The sequence below is a fragment of the Cygnus olor genome, chromosome 5 (genome assembly GCF_009769625.2).
Source record: "Cygnus olor isolate bCygOlo1 chromosome 5, bCygOlo1.pri.v2, whole genome shotgun sequence".
In the NCBI taxonomy this organism is placed as follows: Eukaryota; Metazoa; Chordata; class Aves; order Anseriformes; family Anatidae; genus Cygnus; species Cygnus olor.
Genome location: NC_049173.1, coordinates 15303544 through 15314478, shown reverse-complemented (window position 1 = coordinate 15314478; position 10935 = coordinate 15303544). Strand labels below are relative to the sequence as shown.

Sequence of the window (10935 nt, the reverse complement as noted above, 5' to 3'; positions counted from 1 at the left end):
TACATTTACAGAAGTGAGCTTATTTATGCTACATCTAACAAAGTTACATTGCTAACAGTAACAACTGAAGACAAATGTTTAAACTAAAAACTTCCATGCTCCCCAGAATTTAATACAGATTTGTCAAGCAAAGATTAAGCAACAGCAATTCACATGATTTACGCTCACAGCGCAAGTTAGATTGCAGTTCTTTTTCAAAGGGAAGTTATAAGAAGTCAAAAATCTGTTAAAACATGTAAACACATTCCTAGAAAAAAAGGCCAAAGGCTGTGTAACAAAAGCCACAAATCTTTATTGAAATGTCACAGCACTAAGTTTACACTGCTAAGATAAAAACATACTTAAGGTTCTCTGTAACAATTCCAGGTACTTTACAGACATGCTGACGTGTGCAAACCACTTGAATTTTTATTTGGAGAAATCTCTCATACAGCTGAAATCCCCATGTAATGACACGTTGGGTAGCATCTGCCCTCTCCCATGGAAAAGATCATTTACCCACTGCTGTTATTAAAGCTCAGGAAGTGTTTTTCCAATAGATGTAGTATTTCTTGCAATGAGACAGAATTACTTTGCAGAACAGATTTAATCACCCCAGGGGCAACAGGCATCCAGTTGCTACAGCCTGCCATTTTAGTGAAGTAACTCCGTTGGGGACCTTGAGCATTCAGCCCCGACCTGCCAGAGCCCCCTCGTGGACAGCAAGTAAATGCACATTAGAGATCTTGCCTCTGCAGCTGCACATTCTCAAAACAAACCAAGCCAACAAAAGCACTCCTATCATGGTAACTGTGCCATGAACATGCTCCAGGGCTTTACTAGGGAACAAGAATTCCTTACAGGCAAAAGATGCCCTAGGGTTTTCCCATGCTTATGAAAAACCAGAAGCCACTTCCAGCATTTTAAGTACATAACAATTTGTAAAGATTACCATACATAGTTAGGCCTGATGCTCAGGGCCCAGGACCCTGTTCTTCAACACTGGTCAAAAGTGAACACAAAGAACAGGAGATGCATGTATTAGAATCCAAGTCTCTTTCTATTGCTCAATTCCAAAAGCAGACTTAGCAGGAACTGGCATATATTGGGAAGTGTTATTGAGTCAAGCTTGAAATCTTCATAAAGAGTATCTAGTTTCAAGGTCTGCATTCAAGATTGAACGTTCTGTTCTACTTGTTAAATGCTGGGCTCAAACATTTTTGCTTTGATTACCAGCACGACTTCTCCCTGCCAAAGGCATTCTTACATGATCCAAATCAACTCATTCAGATCACATAGATCATCCATCTGTTAAAACTGACTTACGTAATTTCATATATATCCTTTGCCTTTGTCAATTATGAAATGGACTGTTAAATTTTAAAGCTAATGCAAACACCCTCTTGGGAGTATCCTATGAATGTGTAAGTGTGATTCAATTATTCATCTAGTTCAGAAACAAATTTGCTTATAGGTCTTCTGGCTAGATCCAGAAAAAGTTAGATACACTTCAGATTCTAAAATGTCAGTTCCCCATGAAACTTGAGTTTTTACCAGAAAAAAATATAGCATTTCAACAGTTCTGCTGCTTGTTGCACAACGTCTTCAAACTAGTACATCTCCCAAATAATTGGGAACTGTTCACAGCTGCTTCTTCAGCATTCACAATTTAAGCATGCCACACAGATTTTAACTGTGCAGGCCAGAACTGTAGGTACATTTTAAGCATTCCTAATGCTCTCAAAGTTTAGGATATGTTAATGCCACCAGATATTGCCCTGATTGTATGCCTCAAATTATTTACCTGGCATTCAGAACAGGAGCTCAAACCACCCCAATTAAGAAGCTTCACAAGATAAAACCACTTAAGAGCTCAACTGTTCTCACACATAAGGGGCTTCACTTCCAGCCTCTGCCACAAGTCAGGAAGACACAGGTATCCAGCTTTGAAAAGGAAGAAAAAACTGTAATATTCTTAGATGTCTAACTGCTTGTGTACTACAGAAGAACCTCAAAACCACTGACTCAGAACTCATTTTGCTCAGCTGCAGAATGCCTGGAAGTAATCTTATTTGTGACTGCCTGTTTAAGCCTTGCAGTCTGAGTATCAACTTTGATTGCTGTTTTCAAAAGGAGGTGATAATAGGTCTTCTAACAGGAACATCAACAAAACATCAGGAGTCTCATGGAAGTCCCATTAATATTTCTTCTCAGCAGGCAATTTAAATCATTATCTGGAAAATATAAGAAGTTTCACTTAGACCAACAGCAGACTGAACCAGATAACAAATAGTTATTTCTGTTAGTACAGAGTACACGGGCTAATTGTTCAAGTCTTATCAGCAGTGAGAACTGTTTATTCCCTTACACAATGCTGCATACTTTGTAACACAAACATTTGACAGCACTAAATGTTTTCTTTAAAATACATTCTGTTAAGTTTATCGTTATCTCACATCATTGCAACAAATAACTATGAGTTCAGGTACTTCTGTTTAACCCAGCACACACACTTTGGAGAAGCTTTCCAACATTTATAGCAGTTTTCAAGTGTTCAGCAGAAGTTACTCTATTTGCTAAACAATATCAAACTGCAAAATTGCTCTTACTGTTGATAGATCAATAATGACACGGCATGAGTCATTATCTCCGTGACAACAGAATGTGAGCTGTTAGAGGAATATTGCGCATGTTGCTGCCACTACTCTTACAGGCATGCCTCGGCTTCCTCCCGTCAGTGCTCTCTCTGCAAGCCTGGTCTGCCCAGAGTACCACCAACCAAGGGCATCTCTTCGACTACAGAGGATTAAGCTGCAACTGTGGTTATGTTATTCCCAGAAGGAGCATAACCTCACGGGGTTTATGACACGAGTTTGCTGTCCCTGCTCCACACTTTGTTTATTAACCGTCCCCTTGTAGAAACAGCTAAAATGATATACAGGAATGCAAATAGTATCAAGTTCCTTCAACTTTTTATTATTTTTAATTGAAAACTTTGGGTTAGCTTTAAGCATAGAAAAAGCTTTTTCTTTTTAATCAAATTTCATGTAATTCCCTCTGGAATCGCCAGAATCTTAAGAGTGGCAGGAGTGTTTCTGCTAGATTAAAAGTGACGAAGTATATCACTGGGCCTCTTACACTTAAGACTTATTAAGCCTCTGACTCCATATAACAAAACCACATGACAAATAGAAAAACATGATCTTTGGGGAACTTACTAGTTCTAACCAGTATGAACTGGATCACATCATATACATAGTAAACAGCCTTTCCGTATTTTATGCATTGTGATTAACGAGCATTAACTCCTCTGTCTTGAACATAAGAAAATAAGGTGACTTCTTATGTGCTACTGGAAAACATGCTCCCATGTATACAATATACAATGCTCATCTGCAATACAATATGCAAACTTTGCCTTCAGATTCTCGTTAAGAAGTACTTTTTCATAGCTGTGTATACACTCAAATGCTGCAGCAATGGTCCACACAATCGAGGCACAGAAAGCATTGCCTTCCTAAGGAAGGCTGGTACCGACTGCAAAGCTCCCAGAGGAGCTGAACGGGGTGGGGTACGTGTGGGACTTTTTTCTTTAATAAACGCAAGTCATACAAGTGGCTATTAACACACCAAACTTCCAGAACCACAATTTAAATTAATGGGAAATTAAAAATAAACTTAAATTTATTATTTGCGAGGCACACTGTTTGCGCTTTTTAAGTACGAAGGAGCGTTTCTCCGTACCTTTTCCCACTTACCGCCCGGACACCGCTGCTGCAGAACTCTCCTGTGCTCATCTCCAAGCGCTCGGAGAAGAACCAGGGAAGGCCTCAGGGCCTGCCCAGGAGCTCCTCGCAGACTGAGCTGCTACCCGACGCGCCCCGAAGTCGGCGCTCCCCCGGCTGACGGGGGCAGCTCCGCACGCCTCCCACAGTGCTCCTGAGCACCCTCAGCTCAGCCGGCCGCAGCTCAACCACCGCCATGCCCGGCCCCCACATCCACTCGCGACCCTCCCGCCGCCAGCACCGGAAGCGGAAAAAGCTCCCCTTTCCGCCCTACCCCTCTTAAAGCACGGAGAGACTGGCCAATGGCGGCAGGGGGTGGGCGGGGTTAACCCGCTGGCCGCGGATTGACGGGTGATTCTATCGATGGCGCCGCAGCAGCGCTGTCCGCTCCACGAATTGCCGCACAGCGCTGGTGGGCGGGACAAAGCTAGCTGGAGCGGCACGCTTCTGGCTGTCGGATTTGATTGACAGCTGTTACACCTATGAAAAGGCGAAGCTCTCGCGCGACCTCTCCCCCTCTCTACCAATCAGCAAATAACGCTGACTCTGGGCCGGTGCAGCGGGGCGGGGGCGGGCAGTTGGTGCGGGCGGGCGGCGGGGCAGGATGAGCGGCCCGCTGCGCGCCGGCCTGCGCCTGGCCGGGAGCGGCTGGGCGGTGCGGGGCTGGGCCGGGCGGCGGCGGCTGAGCCAGGCGGCGGCCGAGGGCGGCGGGGCCGAGGGAGGCGGCGGCTCGGGGTCGGGCTCGGGCTCGGGGTCGCGGGAGGCGGTGGAGCGTCTGGTGCGGGCGCACCCGGTGGTGGTGTTCATGAAGGGCAGCCCCGCGCAGCCCCTCTGCGGCTTCAGCAACGCCGTGGTGCAGATCCTGCGGCTGCACGGCGTGGAGGACTACCGCGCCCACGACGTGCTGCAGGACCCCGACCTCCGCCAAGGTCAGCGGGGCAGGCCGCGGGGAGGCTGGGGGCGGGGGGGCGGCGGCCCCTGGCCCCTGTGTAGGGAGGGTCGTTCACCAGCCGGCAGCTCAGGGCCGGCGGAGGAACCCCTGTTGTGTGCAGAGGCTTTTCAGTGCCTGGCTGCAGCGCTTGGGGTTGTACAGCAGCTGTGCTCACGTCTGGGTGCGGGGGGTTATTGCTGCTGCACATGGCTTCCTTAATTTTCTGAGCACATCTGCTGCTGCTTTTGGCAGACGAGCAAATCTAGGCAGTTTCCAAACCTTATTACATGTCCAAATTTATTAATCGTAAGGTTTACTAAAACTGTTTAATAAGGAGAAAAATTAATTGTAGGGTTTACCCAAACAGTCTAAAACTCTTGAAGTCGAGCCATTAGTATTTCTCTTTTGCTTCTGTGAGCCCTCAAACAGGCAGTGCTTTTGTCAGTGTTAACCTACCAGGAGCTGACTTGTCCAGATGTGTGCAGAACCAGCTGGATTTATTAACGGGGTCCTTGGGTTTGCAGCTGGGTCTGGGTCGTTGCACAGCGAGGTGAGTGCAGGAGCCAGCAGGAGGGATGGACATTGATGTGAGCAGTTAGGGAAGGACACAGCTCCCAGGGCCAGTGGGCTGTTACCTTGCTTCACTTACGTTACCTACTGCACCCTAACCAGCCAGTGTATGCTAATTTCTGTGGCTGGCAGCCTCTGACAGGAGAGGGCTGGGCTGCTGGAAGCTGTAGCTCGGAGGGTTGCCAAATGTGATCCAACAGCAACTGTCTAAAGGCCTCCTTCATCTCTCCTGGCCTCAGGTGTTGAAAAGTCAGATACCCAGCATGTCACACTTTGCTGAGCAAGGAGAATATGGCATGTGTGCTGGTCACCAGCTATGCACTTAGCTGAGGATAACGTAAATGTTTGCGCATATTCCTGTTCGCAGCACTTGTATTAAGAGTTGGCTGCTAGCAGAGATGGTGCTTCAGGCGTGTTTGAAGTGCTGGTTGGTTTCTCTCCTGGACCTAGTGGAACACGGTATTTTGAGGTTGATGTAATTCAGCTGAACTATAACTGACCTTGCTGAAGCTTGCCCTTTGCTACAATAGGGCAAGCTGTAAAAACAGCTCCATGCCCTTACTTTTCACCTAAAAGCACTCTCAGATCTGTAAAACTAGTTACTAGTACCTCTGTCAAGTGATTTATTTATCTGAATGTGAGCTGAGGATACGTTTCTCTGACACAAATCCTTCATTACCAAAGCTGGTTTAAGAGACCTTAATGTTCTCTCTTGGGCTGTGGTTCCACAGCAATTCAGGTTTCTCTGAGTTGTCTCTGCCATAAGCGATCCTACTCTCAGCTGATACATATGGTAGGGCTGGTTCAGGTCGCTAAGGTGGTAGAGAAGTTTGCGATTACGTACTGGAAGAGTGGTAGTTTAAACCAGTTTGAACTGCTGTAGTTCACCCTCAGATTATACTGGATTCTGCCATGAGGGTGATCTTGGTCTTTCCTCCCACCCTTGGACTAGCTCTTCCTCAGTCATGCTTGCACCAGTACTAATGATGTCCATGAAAATGTGTTGCATTTCTGTAGAGAGTGTGGTAGGAGTGAGACTGGTTGCTTGAATCAGCTCCCTGATGTGGTTCATCGTTCATTAGTGCTAGTGCTGGCAAGAGAGGCTCAGATTTGGGGTCTGGAGTTGGGGAAATAGAGGGGGAGTGCTCTTGGTACCCCTTGCAGTAGCAATTTGCACAGGTTGTGGCCTCACAGTCGCTTTCTGATATGCTGGTTCAGCTCTTCAAGCTTTAAACTGGAGTAAGGTTTTACAACAGTGTTTGAAAAGAGAAGCCTGCAGCTTCTGAAGCACAGAGGGAAGCGCTAATCTCCAGGGAATGGGAAGGAAGTTCCTTGCAGTGTCTGCACTGCCAAAGGGTTCATCGCCGAAGTGCATCCTCGGTACAGCAGGCATAGACCGGGCTGACTTGTGTCAGCACTACTGAACCAGTTCTGGTAAATGTCATGTTAAACTAAGGGTTTATTTAACAGACTCAGTTTGTAATCTGGTCGAGCTCCAGCGCACAGACAGTTAAAGCAGCTTGTGTCATATGTGAAGGGCAGCACACAGGGCAGTCCGGCTAGACTGTGTTCATGTTTTTATCTGTAGTTGAGTAGAGCCTTGAAAGTGCTATCAGTGCCTGGTCCTTGAAGAAAATATTTCTGTAAAGGAGTAATGTTACCCTGGAGTGCTTATTAGCAGAAGATTAGTTATGTGGTGCCCTTGGTTCTCAGCTCATGTTTAGCATTACAGTATCTTAACAGAAACAAACTTTATTTATATCTACAGTGGCTCTTTTGAGAAGGGTTATCCCTGAGCGTGACTTTGTGTTGGGACTCCGTTCTTCATTGCAGCAGTTATGGGTTAAAAAGTTTTTAGCATAAAAAGATCTGGGGGATAGTTTGAGCATTTTGGAGTACTCAAAGGCCAAGGAATGTTTGAGAGAAGTACTACTTTTCTTCAACATCGAAACACAAGTTCAGACCAAAACTTCTAACTTTTGCAAACTGTATCTGAATGAACAAGAAAGGTATTCGTGAAGTGCTAAGGAAGGTGATGATGCTGGAGATCAGGTTAGATGGTTATAGATTAGCTGGTTCCTTTTGCCATTGATACACCAAACTTGCTATTTTGGGCTTTTTAAGCATTAGGTGTTCATGCACAAAATATTAAGTCAAAATAAAATCTCTTGGCTGATGTCGTACTTTATAGTTAGGGATACTTTGTCAGCAAAAGTTTTTCTAGATTGCTGTTATTTTTTTAGAACCACTGGTATGTGACTTTCCATCTTTTTTAATCTTTTATGAAATAGTGGCTTTGTGTGAAAGGTCGTTTTAAAAGTGGCAAACTTGATGTACATATTCTTCTGTATATTTTTTTCCTGATGTCTTTCAGTGCAATTTGAGATTTGATTTATATCATCTGGTCAGTTAATATTTTTGGATGGCTTTGTCTTTAATGAAGTACGGTTTTTAACTTTAGTTCTGTACTTCATAATTGTGACTGTAGCTAGCTCTGTTTGATATAGTAAGTTCTGAGAGACTTCAACCTTTGTGCCCCTCCCTTGGGCTGTAAGGTCTGGCAGTGCAAGATAAAGCAATTTAAAATTTCTTCGGCTTCTAGAGGAGTGAATGCATCTTCTTATTACAGCAATTTAAATTATAGCTGTATGAATTTAGTAAAACATGAAATGTTTTAAAGTTCCTTTGGGAAATATAAAAGGTAAAGGGGTATAAACATTTCTCAGTGGTTTTCAAGATTTCCCACCTCTTTGGTTGAATGAAAACCATAGTGCTTGTTTCCTGGGCAGGAAGGGAGACACTACATTTTTCCAGCATGTTTGAAGTCGGTGTAGGAGCTGACTTTGTATCTTTCAACCCCTGCCTTGAGTTGAAATGGGAACAAAAGCTAACTTTAACATAGTTTTTCTTTTAATGTTACTGTTATATAGATAAGTTATTGCCACAATGGGGAAGAAATGAAAATATCAGTAGTTCTGTCAGCTTGAAGCAATTGTATTCTGTTTAAAATTCCATTCTTTTTGGAGGGAGAGGGGAAACTTTTAACACCTTTGTTTTTCTTTATGCAGGAATAAAAAACTACTCAAACTGGCCCACCATCCCACAAGTATACCTCAATGGTGAATTCGTTGGTGGCTGTGATATACTCCTCCAGATGCATCAGAATGGAGATCTTGTAGAAGAGCTGAAGAAGTTAGGAATCCGCTCAGCACTTCTGGATGCAGAAAAAGACCAAGACAAAAAGTAAAATGAGTGAATAAAGATGCTGTGACAGGAATAAGGAAAGTCTTCAATAAGAACTTGTTACCAGTAAAGCCTTATGTACTTCAGCTCAAAGAAGGCATCTTTTTGAACTGACACTAAGATTTATCAGTGGCTGTCTCTTAGCTCGTGGTAAATGTAGTGATCTCAGTATTTTGGTTTATGGATATTGTTGTGAAAATTTGAGTATAACCACTGCACTGTAAGGCATACATTTGTGGAAATCATGTTTAAAAGCAAGTACACTTCTAAAAACATTCTCTTGATTGAGGGCAGGAGTAAACCAAAATAATTTTATTTTTATGAATTTTGAGTTTGTTTCTTTGTTCTTTGTTACATGAACCTATGCAAACAGTGTTTGCATTCCCTTGTTCCTTTAAATAAAAAGTGCGAAGCAGTGGTGCATCTTCTTTTGTATAACTCCTGATAAGACTTCCTGAGAGCTTGTAAAATTTATCTTGTATGATATAGGAGGAAACAGTCTTCAAACAATATAGTAGAAAAGATGATATGAGAGTGCATGAAATATACTTTTATTCTAAAGGGTAAAAAATAAACATACTAGTACAAATACATGTATAATGGTCGTTATTACTTTGTAACTTTCTGTTACTTTTAAAAGATTGCTAAGAATTGTGCCTAAAGATTTTATAAAACCTTTTCTACCTCTTGCGAAGTGGCTTTCTCCCCGGTTATATACTTTGTGTATTGGAGTTCTTCTGTGTCACAGCTAAAATGTGGGAATTTTTTTAAGACTTCAGTATTCTAGCTTACAACATTACAGCAGAATACTTCAGTAACTACTGCATTATTCGGTAGTTACTAAGTTATCTTAGATTTGTTTTATTTCCAAGTGTTCTCTCTGGAGTGCTGTTCTTCATAGAATATGGTCTTCAAACATAGGATAAACAGGTGAAATGTTTTATGGAGATAAAAAGTGCAGCAGAAAGGCTACTGAATAGATAAGTATTTGTTGGAAGCTCTCTGAAGTCTTCATATAACTCTATAACCCTGTTTCCCTAAGTAAAAACAAATCATGTTAAACAGTATAGCTTCATCTGTACAGCAATACTGCTAAGGTTAAAAGCTAACAAAGCTGTTTCTAAATGCAATTTATTTTTCTTAATATAGAGCAGTAAATGGCTTGCATGTGAATAGGGAAGTGATTGGAAAAACTGTTATGTAGATTGTCTACCATAGTTCTTCATTTTAAGTGACTAATGAAACTGGTACCGCTTTTGATGTGAAACCTAAAATGCAAGTAAGGAAAAAAAATATCAGTAGAAGAGGAGGTCTGGACTGTAACTGGTAGACGAGAGATTTCATGAAAGTTCCAGTTTTATCTCTCTCTTGTCCACTTGAGCAAGCAGTCTAGTGGACAAACTATATACTTGTACAGCCTTCACAGAAAATTTGAAATGTGCTGGTTACAGTAAATGCTCTGTATAGTTTATGTGCAGTCACTGTCTCCTGGATTAAATGCAGTATGTACGTTCTCTGTGTATTCTCTTGTTTATGAAAGAGCTGCTCAGCTCCAGTACCAGTAGAACTGACTTGAGAATGAACACTGATTATGAATAACGTATGCTCAGAGGCAGTCATTTGTGATTGTTAGTTGTGTATGAGTGCAACAGTTTTTTTGTTCATATACAGTATCACATTCATGAAATGCAAATCTCGAATTCAGCTTTACGTCTCTTGGAAATCTGGTTAAATGAGCTTTCTTACAGCTAATCTTTCATGTTTTTTGCCATTCTGAATGTAAAATGAGGTTTGGAAAAATAAATGAATTTCAAAAGCTTTTGGTTATTCATGTCAAAAGACCAAATGAAATGGACATACACTGTAGACAAAGAATAAGGTAACTTGATGAAAAGCCACTTATTTTATACTTCAATGTTTAATTATTAGTCTGGCTACTAAATCTATTAAAAAAAAAGACTAAACAACCCCCCCAATATGCTGTTTTGTGGAGCTTCGTTCTTTATTATTCTGTGAAAGTTCAATATTTTCAGTATTATCTGCTACTAGTTTAAGATAAAGGTAATTCTAGCATTGTCAGGTCGTCTTTCTCCTCTGAAGAGCATTTCCCCTGACATCCACCACAGGCCCCTGCTGTTATTGAAATTACGAATAGTTTTTCTGCTTTCTCCCTTTTTTGTTCGTAATTACTCAGTTAAAATTTTGTATAATGTGTACTAGTTTATAGCAATCCTTTGCTTAATTAGAATGTCTTGTAATTAGCAAGTAAAAGGAAGAGCAATACCAAAATGTGTGTGTAACAAAGCCATAGGAGCAGGTACATAGAATATGGCTTCTGCCTGCATTCCTCCAAGAGCCAGGCTCTGTGCATGAGCACTTTTTACATTTTGCATGCTTTCTATGTAAATACTCATGTTAATCTCATTG

General features: G+C 42.2%; 1 protein-coding gene, 1 long non-coding RNA gene and 1 other non-coding gene across 3 annotated transcripts; 1 reads left to right on the top strand and 2 right to left on the bottom strand.

Annotated features, from left to right (window-relative positions):
• Window positions 1-275: 275 nt before the first annotated feature.
• LOC121071765 lies at window positions 276-4296 on the bottom strand. The gene is made up of 2 exons (XR_005820762.1): window positions 3738-4296; window positions 276-2213 (listed from the first exon to the last, which is right to left on the bottom strand). It is a non-coding gene; the product is annotated as an uncharacterized LOC121071765 (long non-coding RNA).
• On the bottom strand, window positions 2512-2784 carry LOC121071832. Its single transcript, XR_005820814.1, has one exon.
• Window positions 4297-4353: 57 nt separating the features above from the next.
• GLRX5 (glutaredoxin 5) lies at window positions 4354-10324 on the top strand. The gene is made up of 2 exons (XM_040560450.1): window positions 4354-4693; window positions 8334-10324. The coding sequence occupies exons 1-2, from the start codon at window positions 4369-4371 to the stop codon at window positions 8510-8512; spliced, it is 504 nt and encodes a 167-aa protein (XP_040416384.1). The 5' UTR covers window positions 4354-4368; the 3' UTR covers window positions 8513-10324.
• Window positions 10325-10935: the final 611 nt, after the last annotated feature.